The 16,949-nt window shown below is 37.0% G+C and overlaps 1 protein-coding gene across 1 annotated transcript; it reads right to left on the bottom strand.

The window, feature by feature from the left end:
- Positions 1-227: 227 nt before the first annotated feature.
- On the bottom strand, positions 228-6,541 carry PDC (phosducin). Its single transcript, XM_003925278.4, has 3 exons — positions 6,463-6,541; positions 3,420-3,571; positions 228-1,169 (listed from the first exon to the last, which is right to left on the bottom strand). The coding sequence occupies exons 1-3, from the start codon at positions 6,521-6,523 to the stop codon at positions 642-644; spliced, it is 741 nt and encodes a 246-aa protein (XP_003925327.1). The 5' UTR covers positions 6,524-6,541; the 3' UTR covers positions 228-641.
- Between the last annotated feature and the right edge of the window lie 10,408 nt (positions 6,542-16,949).

Here is a 16,949-nt window from a genome sequence, read left to right as displayed (position 1 = left end):
TAGTAGGCAATCAACAAATGAATATTGTAATTTTATTGCCCCTAAATATTATTCTTCTACCCAGAGAATAAAAAGATCTTGCTTCCTTTCTTAAATACCACTTTAACTTGGCACAGTGTTTCTAAGTTTCTTTGGTTGGAATGTAAGATATTTTACTGAATGATATTTTGTATTTTGGCCTTAATGATGTTTTAGGGCCTTGGTAATGTAACACTTGAGAAAGAATAGACTTCAAATAGAAAATTTATTTCCTCATGAGATTTTATTTTTATTACACAAATAAAATTATAATTAATAATGTAATTTGGAAAGCCCAAATAATAATAACAGTGAGGAGGGAACATGGAGTAGAAAAGCCAAAACATAACGTGAAAGGGATTTTTGAAAAATGTCATAATGTTATCCACATTCTCTTTGTCTACTAATAATGTTGCTGAAGACAACTGTGTTTTGTAGTGAAGCATTGTATCAATTTGAATAACTAATACTAAGAAATGCTAATAGTTCAATTGTTGCATCGATCATTTTTGTCAAATTAACATAGCCATGCCCATAATGTGTTCACTAAAGCAATATGGATACTACCAAAACCATCATCCAATGCCTAAAGGATAGACATGAGGTATTGACATAGTGATTCTTTATTCAATATCTTCTTCTTCTATTTTGGTATGCTCTAGGGCATGTACCTCTCTTTCAGGTAGTAACCCATATTCATTTAGGAAAGACTCCACATCCCCAGCAAAAAATTCCTCAGCAAACTGTTCAGCAACACTAATAAAATTGCTTATGAGTTCCCCACCTTTATAGACGAGCAATGTGGGAAGTACATCCAAGGAAAAGCGGTCCCCAGCACCTGTATTCGAAGCTTTTATTTTACAAAACTTAACTATAGGGTATTCTGCTGCAAGGCATGTTAAACTATTGTTTAGAGCATCACAGCCCTTAACACCATCTTCATAAATGTGAACAACGATTGTGGTGATCTTCTGTTCCTTTTCAATTGTTTCCAGGAATTGCTCTCCAGTTTCCAGCTCATACACAAACCCGTATCTAGGCCCAAAACTCAGCTTCTGGTGCATATCCTGCATACACTGTCTACGGTATTTACGGAGGCAGTTTTCATCCTCTTTCTCTTTATGAATTAGTTCATATTCTTGAATGCTCATCTGAGAATAGATTAAGGAAATGATAGAAATTATTCAGTCAGAAATTTTATTCCAAGCCCATTCTCAACCCAAGTTTACTTTTGCTGTTTTCTCTGCCTGGACCTTTTGCTCCTGATGTGCCTTTCTCTTTCACCTAATTCAAGCTTTTGTTTAAATGTCACCTTCCTTGATTACCTTAAAAAGTCCCCATCTCAACTCTCCATTCTTTATGCTGGTTTATTTTCTTTATAGCAGTAAACACTATTATATCTTGAAACTTAACTGATATTTTTGGAATATGTGGGATGGAATTCAAGTAAGATAGTGTTTCCTACTATTTGGAGTTCATCAGATCATCCAAGAGGTTAATTGCTGGACCAGCAGCATTAGCATCACACCCTAGGTTTACTGAATTAGAACCTATAAGGGTGAGGCTAAGTAATCCATATTTTAACAAGCACTCCAGGTTATTATTATTCACCAGTTTAGGCTAAAGTAAGAAAAGACCTAAATTCCATGTTCTAAGATAGCGACTTTTCATTGCAGTTGAAATAAAAAGTTACCTACAGGCCCTTTCATAATAGCTGCTCCATTATTAATGTATTCTGTAGAATATTAAGTACCCATTCCCCCAATCTAAAAAGAAAACAGGTATAAAGGAACAATGGGACGTGGTGTGATTGATAGACCTGGAGCAGCTTAGAACCATGGAAGTTAGATGGTTCCCATGTGGGATCATCTGCTGCCTCCTTATCATCATGTAACCTCTCAAACAGCAAATGCTATCAATTTTTAAAGTAGAAGAGAATTGAGAAGACATGAAACTGATGTTTATAAAAAACCTACTGGGTGTTGGGCACTTCCCATAGATTATGTTATTTAATCCTTACAAATAACCTCTTAGATAGGTATTATTAGTGTTATTTTACAGAAGACACTGAGATTTAGGTTAAATAAAAGTTCATGATGCTTTCACTACTTCTTTCTCTTGTTTATGTTTCTTATATTTGTTTTCCTAATGTCATCATTCTTTTCCTTATCATGTTTTTTTCTGTTTTAAGATTATTGTCCCAGGATGTGTGTGGGAATTTATGCCTGTAATCTCAGCACTTTGGGAGGCAGAGGAGGGGGATTGTTTGAGTCCAGGAGAACAGACTGGGCAACATGGTGAAACTCCATCTCCACAAAAAATAGCCGGGTGTGGTAGCGCGTGCCTGCAGTCCCAGCTACTTGGGAGGCTGAGGCAGGAGAATCACTTGAATCCAGGAGGCAGAGGTTGCAGTGAGCCAAGATCACGCCACTGCACTCTACCTGGGGTGACAGAGTGAGACTTTGTCTCAAAATAGTAATAGTAATAATAATATTGTTATTCTCCCAATTTAGTTTTAACCCTACAAATTTCTAATGTTTCATATAATTCTTAAGTTGCTGCCATAGTTCTGTTAATTTAACAGACCAGACCATGCAAATCTGACTTGACGATGTGTTTGAGCATTTGTATGAAAACTTGTTTTAGTCACATATTCAGACATATGGATATGTACACATTCAGATACATTTTCTTTCTTTCTTTCTTTTTTTTTTTTTTTGAGACGGAGTTTCGCTCTTGTTACCCAGGCTGGAGTGCAATGGCTCGATCTCGGCTCACCACAACCTCCGCCTCCTGGGTTCAGGCAATTCTCCTGCCTTAGCCTCCTGAGTAGCTGGGATTACAGGCACGCGCCACCATGCCCAGCTAATTTTTTGTATTTTTAGTAGAGACGGGGTTTCACCATGTTGACCAGGACGGTCTCGATCTCTTGATCTCATGATCCACCTGCCTCAGCCTCCCAAAGTGCTGGGATTACAGGCTTGAGCCACTGCGCCCGGCCTCAGATACATTTTCAAAGTTTAACCTTAGCATAAAATTTTTAATAATGAGTATGTGTCACATTTTACATGTTTCAAAATACTTTTAAATTTATTTTTTCTTCACATCTCTTCAAAACAAATGGAGCAGGTTTGTTACAATTCCCCAGATGGAATTCTCCATATTTCGCTTTCTCATATTGTGAAACTGTCTCTAAGTCAACTCATGTATCTGTCACTAATTCTTTTCACAACTGTATGTGTTCTTAGTATGGAATGCCACAATAGGCATCCACTTCATTTCCATTTTTTTTGCCAGCATAAAGAGTATTGCAATCAATATATTTTTAATAGTCTAAAGTGATTCTTTAGATTAGAAAACACAATGTAAATTATTTTTTACTGATTGTTGTATTATCTTACCTTTCTGCTGACTCGTTCCTTTGAATCTTTGCTATTCCTACTCTGAGGAGAAGACATTTGCCTGAGAATCTCCTTCTTGCTAGGTGGAATTGTATCACTGTCTTCACTCTCTAATTTGAACTTTCTCCAATCATTTATTACTCCTTTGGGTCCTGGAATGAAATTACAAATAAATTGTTTCCCCTTTTATTTTCCAAAGGACTATTAGCATAATTGAAACTTGTGTATTGCCATGGGAATAAACTTATTATCTCCTGCATCAGAAAAAAAAATCTTGTTTGGACTATAAATTTCTGACAGCCCTGCTCGTAAAAATATGCTCCCACATTAATCTTGTTAAATGGGTTTTGGTGAAGAATCTTTCAGAAACATTTGCACTAATGAAAATATAAATTTTCATTATGCACTTTGAACTACTGGCAAAAGGTTGGGGCTAGTATATTTAAATATTAGAGTCTAAGGAGCATACTAGAATTTTGGAAAAAATAGTACTTTTATTACCTAAGAAAAAAACTTCAGCAATAAACTAAAATTGGCATTACAGTAGGAAGAAAGGAAACTCAGCATGTTGGGGAAACAAGAATAACGATAGTATGTAAATGGTGAGCAGGGGGTCTGACCGCAACAAAACTAAAATGTCTTTAAGAAAATCATTATGTAACCATCCCATTTTTCTAAGATTCTAGGAGTCTTTACAAACATAGATAGAATAGGATTGGCAGATTTTTTTTTTTTTTTTTTTTTTTTTTTTTGAGATGGAGTCTTACCGTTGCCCAGGCTGGAGTGCAGGAGCATGATTTCGGCTCACTGCAACCTCCACCTCCTGGATTCAAGTGCTTCCCCTGTGTGTGCCACCACATCCTGCTAATTTTTGTATTTTTAGTAGAGATGGGGTTTCACTATGTTGGCCAGGCCAGTTTCGAACTGCTGACCTCAAGTAATCTGCCTACCTCAGCCTCCCAAAGTGTTGGGATTACAGGTGTGAGCCACTGTGTCTGGCCAGTTGGAAGATTTAAGAAAAACTAATTAAATAAAGGATGATTCAACTGGAATTCTGATATTCAGTTGACTTGTGACTAATAGCATTATTCATTTAAGAAGGTCTTAAAGTCTTTAAAACAAGGAATATTAAACCTACTATTCTTCACTAAAGCTTAGCTATAGCCACACCTTTAATGTCATATTCTATATCATATTCTATATCATATGCTATATGTGGATGTATTCCTTCTTTCTCCTCCATATTGCCTAATAATTTTTGTTTTATATATGATACATATTTAATATAAATTTATCATGAATGTATTTATATTATACGCAGGAAATCAAAGATATTTGTGTACATATATAGTGTTTGTATCAATATTTTTAGATATGTTTTATGTATATACAAAATATACATAAGTGTATGTTTGTTTAAAGAAAGAGACTCCATTTTGCTCCCAGTTTCTACAAATGGCGGTGTATTAAACATAGTTTTCCTTACCTTGCTTTATCTGTTTCATGCTATATCTTGGAGATTTTTTTGGTATACACATGAAGAGGTTCTTCCTTTAGAAAATTTGGAGAATGGAGGCATGGTGTTCCGTTGTGTAGATGTACCTAATTTACTTAAATGGTTTCATAGTGATCTACATTGTTTGTTTCTACATTTTTTTCTATGACATAGGATGCTGAGTGAAGAATCTTGTGCATACGTTTTGAAGAAATCTGTGCAGGTATATTTACGGTCATCTAAGTACAATTCCTTGGTCAAAGGGCATATACATTACTAATTTTGATATGTGAGTCTGCCCCATGGAGATTGTACCAATTTACACTGCTTTCAACAATGCATGAGGGTGCCAAAAATGCGTTATTAAACTTATTTACTTTCACTATGGTTTTTTGTGTTACTTTTTTCTTTTTCTTTTTTCCCCCATAAATAGTCTGTCCTATCTTTTGCTCATTGTTGTATTTGGTAATTGGTTTCTTTTCTTACTGATTTGTAAGAGCTCTTAATATATATTAGGAAACTAACACTATTGATTGAGTTGCCAGAGTTTTTACTCAACTTGTTAAATGCTTTTTGACTTTTGTTCCTGGTGACCTTTACCAGACAGCAGATATTTCCTTCCTTTTATCCCGTCTCTCACTTTCCCTTCTTCCCCCCCTCCAGCCCTTCATCATCCTTTCCTTCTTTTTATAATTGAACTTACCAACCTTTCCTTTAATGATCTTTTTGTTGTTGTTGTTATTGTTTTGCCATACTTAGGAAAGTATTCCTCACATTGCTATTATAAAATAAATCACACATTTTGGCTAGTATTTGTATGAATTCTTTGAAACTTCTGGCTAAATTTGATGGTTCAACCCAAATTGAAAGAGATAGGAAATTACCATTCAAATAAGATTGAATAGAGTTAAATGTGAATTTTTAACTTTAAGTCATGATATTTAAGTTTTAAGTTCTTAGGAGTAGCATATAGATAGCCAAACATAATTGAACACATTAAGAAAGCAGACTCTGAATAAAATAAAGTTTTAGGTTTTTTGGAGGAATACTGAAATTTATTTAGTCAAAAAAATAAAGGGAATATGTATGATTTCCTTTATTTTTTTAGATTCAAAAAAATATTCAAAAGAATAAGGAAAATATCATCATTCCCTTCATATTTTTAGATTCAAAAAAATTAAAATTAAAGGCCATTTATTTACGTTTTGGTCCAATATTATATACAATGAAAGTTTGTAGTGAGGGTGGGGTACAATCAGGAGAGAGGAAAGTGGCTTAATTCTAGCATAGACAAGAGGTCTTGTGATAGTTGGGCAGCAGTAAATTATCAATAATTAGTGATTTTTTCCTCTAAACCTCTAAATCAAACTATTAGGAATTATTTGATTTCAAAAATTAATTTGCCCACTCAAATATTTTTTAAATTAGTCTAGCAATTTATGTAAAGATATTACTTAATGTACATACTGAATAGTGTCAATAAGAACAATATATATTGCCAGATTTAATTCTAATTTAATAATAATTTTTTCTTTTAGTTTTGCTTGCCTGTATGTGTGGCCTGTCCTTCAAAGTCTTCCTCCAAACTTAGGCTTTTGGCTTCTTCCATTTCAGGGATTGGATTTGATATAATCTATAGATGGAACAAAGAAATAATAATGACAGATAAATTCCAGGATGTGCATATATATATATAGATATAGATATAGATATGTATTGAAATATATAGGTATATGCATATTTATAGCTTCCTGCTGCCAGATTCCATAGTAGGCTAAAGATAGTCACTAAACGATAAAGTATTTAGAATGTTTCTGTCTGCAGTGTAAAAGGACATTAACATGTGTTATTAAAGATGTCTGGACTTAAGGATTTTATATAATTCATAATTTGTCTTGTTTTAACTCAAGCCTTCCAGTTAAGTCTGTGTGGTTAGTGAACATTATTTATTACTGATTTTCCTAATTTCATAATATTATATGAAATTTGAATATATAAGAAGTAATAAATGTTATTTATTTCATATAATATAAAATAAAATTATTAATAATTTTATACTTGCTATGAACACTCACTGTGTGTCAGGAATTGTTTAAATTATTTTATCTGTCAAAACTCATTTAATTCTCACATAGCCATATGTGGTAGGGACAGTTGTTAGTGACATGTTATAACCGAGGAAGCTGAAGGGCAGGGAGTTTAAGTTACTTGCCCAAGATTACACAATAAGTGGTGGAGCAAAGATTTGACTTTGGAGCCAACTCTTAATCATTACACCATTTTGGAAATTAGCATACCATTCAAACAAGATTCAATAGAGTCATTTTTCTCAGTATGATTTGGCGAATCTAATCTTTGAATTGGCATTAAAGAATGATGGTCTAGGCCAGGCTTGGTGGCTCATGCCTGCAATCCCAGCACTTTAGGAGGCCAAGGAGGGCAGATCACAAGGTCAAGAGATCCAGACCATCCTGGCCAACATGGTGAAACCCTGTCTCTACTAAAATACAAAAATTAGCTGGGTGTGGTTGTGCGCACCTGTAGTCCCAGCTACAGGGAGGCTGAGGCAAGAGAATTGCTCGAACCCGGGAGGTGAAGGTTGCAGTGAGCTGAGATCATGCCACTGCACTCTAGCATCGTGCCTGGCGACAGAGTGAGGCTCTGTCTCAAAAAAAAAAAAAAAAAAAAAAAAAAGGAATGATGGTGTAAGGAACTCTATTCAGTAGCATCTCTCCAAACCATGGAACAAGTTTTCATGACAACAGTATGGTACAGTTATTTATTTATTTATTTATTTATTTATTTATTTATTTATATTATTTTTTAAAATTATACTTCAGGTTCTGAGGTACATGTGCAGATCATGCAGGATTGTTGCATAGGTACACACATGGCAGTGTGGTTTGCTGCCTCCATCCCCCCGTCATCTACATCTGGCATTTCTCCCCATGTTATGCCTCCCCAACGTCCCCACCCCACCCTGCTGTCCCTCCCTTGGCCCCCGCCCCCCAACAGACCCCAGTGTGTGATGCTCCCCTCCCTGTGTCCATGTATTCTCATTGTTCAACACCCACCTATGAGTGAGAACACAGGGTGTTTGATTTTCTGTTCTTGTGTCAGTTTGCTGAGAATGATGGTTTCCAGATTCATCCATGTCCCTACAAAGGACATGAACTCATCGTTTTTTAATGGCTGCATAGTATTCCATGGTGTACATGTGCCACATTTTCCTTGTCCAGTCTACCATCGATGGGCATTTGGGTTGGTTCCAGGTCTTTGCTACTGTAAACAGTGACACTATGAACATATGTGTGCACGTGTCTTTATAATAGAATGATTTATAATCCTTTGGGTATATACTCAGTAATGGGATTGCTGCGTCAAATGGAATTTCTATTTCTAGGTCCTTGAGGAAGTGCCGTACTGTCTTCCACAATGGTTGAACTAGTTTACACTCCCACCCGCAGTGTAAAAGTGTTCCTATTTCTTCATATCCTCTCCAGCATCTGTTGTCTCCAGATTTTTTAATGATCGCCATTCTAACTGGCATGAGGTGGTTTCTAAATGTGGTTTTGATTTGCATTTATCTAATAATCAGTGATGATGAGCATTTTTTCATATGTTTGTTGGCCTCATATATGTCTTCTTTTGAAAAGTATCTGTTTATAGCCTTCCACTTTTTGATGGGTTTGTTTTTTTCTTGTAAATCTGTTTTAGTTCTTTGTAGATTCTGGATATTAGCCCTTTGTCAAATGGGTAGACTGCAAAAATTTTTCCCCATTCTGTTGGTTGCTGATTTACTTTAATGATTGTTTCTTTTGCTGTACAGAAGCTCTGGAGTTTAATTAGGTCCCATTTGTCTATTTTGGCTTTTGTTGCCAATGCTTTTGTTGTTTTGGTCATGAAGTCCTTGCCTATGCCTGTGTCCTGAATGGTTTTGCCTAAGGTTTCTTCTAGAGTTTTTAGGGTGTTAGGTCTTATGTTTAAGTCATTAATCCATCTGGAGTTAATTTTAGTGTAAGGTGTCAGGAAGGGGTCCAGTTTCTGCTTTCCACACATGGCTAGCCAGTTTTCCCAACACCACTTATTAAACAGGGAATCTTTTCCCCATTGCTTGTTTTTGTCAGGTTTGTCAAAGATCAGATGGTTGTGTTTGGTGCATTTTTGGATTGGCTGGTACTGGTTGCTCCTTTCCTTGTTTAGTGCTTCTTTCAGGAGCTCTTGTAAGGCAGGCCTGGTGGTGACGAAATCTCTCAGCAAGTGCTTGTTCATAAAGAATTCTCTTTCTCCTTTGCTTTTGAAACTTAGTTTGACTGGATGTGAAATTCTAGGTTGAAAGTTCTTTTCTTTAAGGATATTGAATATTGGCCTCATTCTCTTCTGGCTTGTAGGGTTTTTGCCAAGAGATCCCCTGTGAGTCTGATGGGCTTCCCTTTGTGGGTAACCTGACCTTTTTCTCTGGCTGCCCTTAGCATTTTTTCCTTTATTTCAACCCTGGTGAATCTGATGAGTATGTTACTTGGGGTTGCTCTTCTTGAGGAATACCTCTGTGGTGTTGTCTGTTTTTCCTGGACTTAAATGTTGGCCTGCCTTTCTAGTTTCGGGAACTTCTCCTGGATAGTATCCTGAAGAGTGTTTTCTAACTTGGATTCAGTCTCTCCCCCTCACATTCAGGTACACCTATCAAATGTAGGTTAGGTCTTTTCACATAATCCCATAATTTCTTTTCACTCTTTTCTCTATTCTTGCCTTCTTGTTTTATTTCATTGAGTTGATCTTCAATCTCTGATATCCTTTTTTCCGCTTGGTCGATTCAGCTATTGAAACTTGTGTATGCTTCATGAAGTTCTCCTGCTATGTTTTTCAGCTCCATCAAGTCGTTTATATTCTCTAAGCTGTTTATTCTCATTAGCATCTCATCTAACCTTTTTACTAAGTTCTTAGTTTCTCTGCGTTGGCTTAGAATATGTTCTTTTAGCTTTGAGAAGTTTGTTATTACCCACCTTCTGAAACCTGTTTCTCTCCATTCATCAGATTCATTCTCCATCCATCTTTGATCCCTAGCTGGTGAGGAGTTGTGATCCCTCGGAGGAGGAGAGGCGTTCTGGTTTTTGGTATTTTCATCCTTTTTGCAGTGGTTTCTTCCCATCTCAGTGGCTTTATCTACCTGTGGTCTTTGTAGTTGGTGACTTTTGGATGGGGTCTCTAAGTGGACGTCCTTTTTGTTGATGTTGAAGCTATTTCTTTCTGCTTCTTAGTTTTCCTTCAAACAGTCAGGCTCCTCTGCTGCAGGACCTCTGAAGGGCCACTCCAGATCCCGCTCGCCTGGGGAATCACCTGCGGGGGCTGCAGAACAGCAGGTGTTGCCACCGGTTTCTTCCTCTGCTGTCCTCGTCCCAGAAGTCGCCAGACGTCGGCCTGAGCTGTCCTTTATGAGGTGTCTCCTTGGGTATACGAGGTCGAGGAGTTGCTTGAGGAGACAGTCTTTCTCTTATAGGAGCTCAAATGCTGTGCTGGGAGCTCCACCATTCCATGCAGAGCTGCTTAGCCTGTGCCTTTAAGTCTGCTGCCCCGGAACTCATAACCGCCTCTTTTCCCAGGTGCTCTGTCCCAGGAAGTTCGGCTTTATAATTTCCTGTCTTCCTGCTGCCTTTGTTCAGAGACGCCCTGCCCCGCACAGAGTAGTCTAGTCACAGCCTGCTAGCAGAGGCGTTGCTGAGCTGCGGCGCCAGTCGAAAGGGCCACCTAGACTGGTGTGAGTTTCTGCGCAGACACGGCACCGGCTGAAACTGCCATGCTGAAAACTTGTGGCGCTTTTCGCCCGGGAATCTCGTGGTCTGTGGGCAGTGAAAACTTGTTTGGAAATGTGGTGAGCACTCACCCTCTGTGCTGTTCCTGTTCAGCTGTCGTGGATCTCCTCCAATGGTACAGTCTTAGCTCACTGTACCGGCAAACTCTTAGGCTCAAGTCATCTTCCCACCTCAGCATCCTGAGTGGCGGGGACTACAGGTGTGTGACATTATGCCCTGCTAATTATTTTTTATTGTTTGCTATGTTGCCCAGGCTAGTGTTGAACTCTCTCCTCAAGAGATCCTCCCACCTTGGCCTCTCAAAGTGCTGGGATTATAGGAGTGAGCCACCACACCCTGTCAGTTATAGTATTTTTGAGAGGATAAAATTGAAAATCACTAGAAGCACTTGGGTTTTTATTCATACGAAACTCCACGGTGCCCTCATGTAGAATCTCTTCTTTAATCCTATCTGGTTCACACTCTCAAACCCATTTCCTTGTTTAGCTTTGGACCATCTGGAAAACTCAGTTATTATACATGCTAACATATTCTCTCGAGTGTCCAGATAGTTGTGATTTTCCTGAAGTTTTCAAGTCAGGGAGGACATACCAATAGTAGATAAACTCTCTTCTTTTTATGCTTTATTCTTTCACTGTTTTTGCTTTGCCTTTTTCTTTTGAAGTCGGTTTTAAGAACTAATATCGCACAGTTTATACTTTGAAACTCATCTTAGTTTTCTGTAGATTTACACTTCAATCCTGCATTTGGTTTATTTGGTGCCTTCCCAAGGCACAGGGTAGTAAGACAGAACCCTCTCTTGATTTCTCTTTTGCCTTTACCTTTGGTCTCAACACCAGGACTGGTTCTGCAATTTTGTTTCTCTTTTTGCAATCCCTATCCAGAATCACTGGAGGTCAAATGTCTTTGCCAACTTGATTTTTTCTACTTGAACAAGAAAAGACTGTCAAGGGAAAGCCAATCAATTTTACAATATTTACGTAAGTATAAATATAATAAAGAATTATATTTTAATGGCTTTAGTAATTTAAAAGCATAATGGAAAATGGAAATAAGTAAAAACTACTGGACACAAAACCATTTTATTACTGCAATTATTTAAAAATAAATTTTGCATCTCAAAAAACATGAAAAATTTTGAAGAAAACTACAGAACAAAGAAATGTAAATTTATTTGATAATTTCAGTAGCTCTTCAGTTCCCAGAAAAATAGAGACTCAATCCAGTCTCTACTTTTTAAGACTGGATTGTTATTTGTGGTAGCTACTATTCTCAGTAAATATACATAAATCTAATAAATTCTAATAATAATTTATTTCAAATACTGAAGGCACAGGGTACAGCTTCCTTCTTGACTTGCTCGTTGTTTACCTAGTTGACAATCTACTGGGAAAAAGAAATGCCTTTTTCAGAAAAGGCTTTCACCAATTTCAAGGAATCCCTTTATGAAAAGATAATCCAGTTACTTAGGGCAAGACTTATTTGTCGATTGGATTAATATATGTTGATAATAGACTAATGCTAGGCATTTCCTGGCTCTGAATCACACGAAGAACAAAACTCTTCCAGTATGGTGCTCACTAGTACTAAGACTTAAATCAACTGGGTTGCCTGTTTAAGTAAAGGACAGAGTCCGTCCTTACCTAATGCCTCCATTTGAGTTAGAGTACAAGGCTTGGCAAAATTTGTTACTCTTTACTGCCAGAAAGGCAGTGAGCAGACTGAAAGAAAACTATTAAGACATGAGTATGTTTGTTTGCACTGCATGAAGCACCTAGAGGAAGACACAAGTAGATTATTATTAGCTATTAATAGATTTCATCTACCTTCCTATTAATTTGCCCTGTCACCAACTCACTCTGGGGTTTTCTGATTATCCGGAAAAAACTTAACCTCTTCAAAATGTACATTAGTATTATACAAGTAATTGTTTTTCGCCTCTTTTAGACAGCATCTTGCTCTGTTGCCCAGGCTGGAGTGCACAATCTCCATTCACTGCAACCTCCGCCTCCCAGGTTCAAGGATTCTCATGCCTCAGCCTTCTAACTAGCTGGGATTATAGGCATGGGTCACCACACCTGGCTAATTTTTGTATTTTTAGTAGAGATGGGGTTTCACCATGTTGTCCAGGTTGGTCTCAATCTCTTGACCTCAAGTGAACTGCCCACCTTGGCCTCCCAAAGTGCTGGGATTACAGTGTGAGCCACCTGGCTGGTACAAGTAATGTAATTGGAATATTTGCAAAGTGCTGAGATCTCAGCACATAGTAACTGCTTTATGAGTCTGTTAAATAAATTAAAAATATATCTTTTACATATGTGCATACAATGTTTCAGCCATTTAGAAATATAATCAACATTTGGTTTACAATGATATTATTTCATGGTTAAAAAATTCCATGTCTACTTTAGGCTGAAACATTTAAAATTACAATAGGATTATTACAGGGTTTTGGGTAAGCACATCTTTGTGTGACTGGAAATTGGTAATCAAGTAAGGCGAAGACAGAAGGTGAAAATCTTACCTTCACCAAGATTTGCTTTGGTTCAAGAGAATTACTGTATTTTCCACATCGCATAAGTATAAAAATATGTGATTTTTGTATTTTTTATTTAAATAGTTATAGTACTGTTATGGTGAAAATCTTTGTTAAGTAAGATTGCGTATGGATGACCTTTGACAGAATAACATGCACTTAAAATAATATTAGTGCATTACCAAGCAATAAAAAATAAAAGTAATAAAATACTTAAAATAATATTAGTGCATTACCAAGAAATAAAAGTAATAAAATAAAAATAAAAGTAATTACCAAGAAATAAAATGAGACAAATATAAATGGTCCTGCTTGTTTCTCCTGTTTCGTGTAAGATAGCAATGATCTAGAATAGAAAGAAAGTGAGTAAAATTTTTAAACATTAGTTTCAAAAGGCTTAAAAAAAAAAATCTACCCCTAAACATTTCATTCATCATTATCCTTGGTTACTTCAAATCTGTTTAATCTAATCAGAATATGTAGTTTTAAATTGACTTGTAGATTCTCAGTATTGCTTAAGAAGAGCTTTGCTTTCTTTTTCTTTTCTTTTTTTGTTTTTTGGAGACGAAGTTTCAGTCTTGTTGCCAAGGCTGGAGTGCAATGGCACCATCTCGGCTCACCAAGACCTCTGCCTCTGAGGTTCAAGGGATTCTCCTGCCTCGGCCTCCCGAGTAGCTGGGATTACAGGCATGTGCTACCATGCCCGGCTAGAGCTTTGCTTTCAACACTAGTTACTGTAGTTTATTAGTAGATTTTCAAATAGTTGGGATTATCTAATCACTCTACGATATAGACTGACTTCTCTCCTAGCATCCACAACAACTTACAGTGTTTATTTTTACGTGTTTTTCTCCACTATTGTAAATTCTTTGAGGGCGGAGGCAAGTTTTTATTTGTTGTCGCACTTCTCATAATTGTTTCATATGTTGTAAATAATTCATCAATGACAGCAGCAAATTTTAAGGAAGCTACTATGTGCTGGGTACTCTAGACGCGGTTTTTAAATTTTTTTTTAATTTTAATTTTAATTTGAGATGGAGTCGCGCTCTGTCACTCAGGCTGGAGTGCAGTGGTGCAATCTCAGCTCACTGCAACCTTCACTTCCTGGGTTCAAGTGATTGTCCTGCCTCAGCCTCCCAAGTAGCTGGTACTACAGGCATGTACCACCAAAGCCAGCTAATTTTTTTGTATTTTTAGTAGAGATGGGGTTTCACTGTCTTAGCCAGGATGGTCTCGATTTCCTGACCTCGTGATCTGCCCGCCTCGGCCTCCCAAAGTGCTGGGATTACAGGCGTGAGCCACTGCACCTGTCCATATTCAGAAATCTTTAAGATCAATTTCTAAAATAAGTCTGTTCCTTAAGCCTCTCATGATCTAGCCCAAGTTTTGTATAAAATATCAGTTTGTGGCTTATGTTTGAAATCGAAAATTTCAGTCTCTCAAACTTTCTGCCTCTCTTCTATTTGTCAGAAGTCACAAATAAGCACAGCTGCCAGGTGCCTTTGTCTGCTTGGGCTGCTATAACAAAATATAGACTGTGTGGCTTAATAAACAGAAGCTAATTTTCTCATAGTTCCAGAGGCTAAAAGCTTCATATCAAGATCTAGTAAGGCCTGTTTCTGGTGCAGGCCTTCTTCCTGGATCGAAGATGGCTGCCATCTCACTGTGTCTTCACATGACAGAGAGCAGGTTAGCTCCCTGGTATCTTGTAATCCTATGGGATCAGAGCCCCATACCCTTTGACCCTATGTAACTTTAATTACTTTTACGAAGTCCGTATCTCCAAATACTGTAATATTGGAGGTTAGGGGCTCAATGGATAAATTTTGAGAGAATATAATTCAGTTCATAACTCCTGGTTCTGACTTTTGTGAAGAATGACTTTACACAGATGCTGTCCACTATTTCTGTGTCTCCATAGCCTGCCTTTTGTTTAATTTCTAAAGCTTTGAGCCTCTGGATTTTTCAGGGTTCCCCACCTACCCTTTAAAAATGCAGTTAGGAAAATGAAGCGTATCTAAAATAACTCTTTCATTTTTTTTGACTACTCACTAGTTCTTTCCATGCCTGTGGACCCCCAATCTCGGGATGCCACAGAAGAGCCCACAAAAATATAGGCCAGTATTCCCCTGCATGTTAGGTAATGCAAATGTCAGTTATTTGTTTGGCCAGTTTCTGGCTTGTTTTGATGTCTAAGGAAAATATTAGAATTCTACACTAACTGCAGTAAAATCAAGGGTATTGCTCTAAAATAGTGAATCAGAAGAGTGGTATACAGACTTAGTATAGAGCATATGTACTCACTTTAGTCCAGGTTAGATCAAGTAGTAGAACATCTAAAAAAAAATATCATATGCAATAGTTTCCACACAAAGAAAAAATATTTTTAGCATTTCAATAACTGTTATTATCCTTAGCAAACTAAAAGGGCGATGCTCAATAGAAATAATCTATTTTGTTTAGAAGGGCTGAAGTTCAGGTAAATGTATCCTCATACCTTTTTTCTTTTTGTAAATTATAATGAAAGGTTTCACTGTCTTATTCTGATCCTAGTTTCCCCAAGTACAAAGTAAAGAAGTTAAACAGCAAAACATTAACTTATCTCTCTACCTATGGGATACCCGACATCTTTCCATGGATGTACATTTTGCTTCATTCTGTTGTTAGAAGTCTACATTTGGTGTCTGGATCTGTGCCCCACAGAGTGTCATACTGTATTCTGGTCACCCTTGCAGGGCTTTATGTCCTACTTTTCTCTGCCTCTAGCCATACATCTCCGTACGTCTCTGCTTTCCTGTTTTCCAAGGTGACTGTGGGCTAATCTGATCAACTAAGCCAGGTGAATGTGCTCACCGTGACAGATACATTAATGTGACGTGTTTTGACCCCTGCCATGAGTATCTTTCCCAATGTCATATTGGACACTGAAGAAAGCAGTTCTGCCTTTTCTTTCTTACTAAAATAAATTATCAGTGGGGAGCATTCCATAGCAGATAGGTTTGACAACACCATGCGAGATCATGGAAGTATTACTGGGCTTGTGGAGACCTTCAGTGTCTCTGAAATCATAAAGGTAGATCTAATAATTTTGGCCAAGCCATAATTTCCTCTTGTTCTACTCCATGCCCCTATTTTATTTAATGACCTTGAGAATAAATATAAGATGTATTTGGGCTTTAATCAATAAAGAGGGGATTTGATGCCTCATAACAATTAATTTCTTGAATTATTCTCTGATTTATTTATATTTGTCTTTCCCTCAAAGGATTAACTAAGCCTCTTATGACGGCAGGAATTATATATTACAGTGCTTTCAAGTGGCTGTATAACATAGTGATTAGCACTTGGACAATGTGGATTCAAGTCCAGCTCAACCAATTGTTGGCTGTGTGAGCAAATCACTAAAATTCTCTGTGGTTTAGCTTTCTCATCTGTAAAATTAGAGTAGTTACAGTGTTTACTTCAAAAGGCCCATGAAGATTAAATGAATGAAATTATGCAAACTCTACATTATTTGTACTAGACAATAGGTATTGAGTAAAGACTTGATAATGAGTAAATAATTAAAAACTAAAAATACTAAAACCAAATATTTGAAATTAATAATGAACATAGTCAAACTAATATAAAGTATATTTAGGAAATAATATATATATATGCACTGTTTATGCCTAGTTATCTTCCCTGCC

Source organism: Saimiri boliviensis, chromosome 19 (genome assembly GCF_048565385.1).
Source record: "Saimiri boliviensis isolate mSaiBol1 chromosome 19, mSaiBol1.pri, whole genome shotgun sequence".
Lineage (NCBI taxonomy): Eukaryota > Metazoa > Chordata > Mammalia > Primates > Cebidae > Saimiri > Saimiri boliviensis.
The sequence above is the reverse complement of the archived record's forward strand: the minus strand, read 5'-3'. Positions and strand labels throughout refer to the sequence as shown.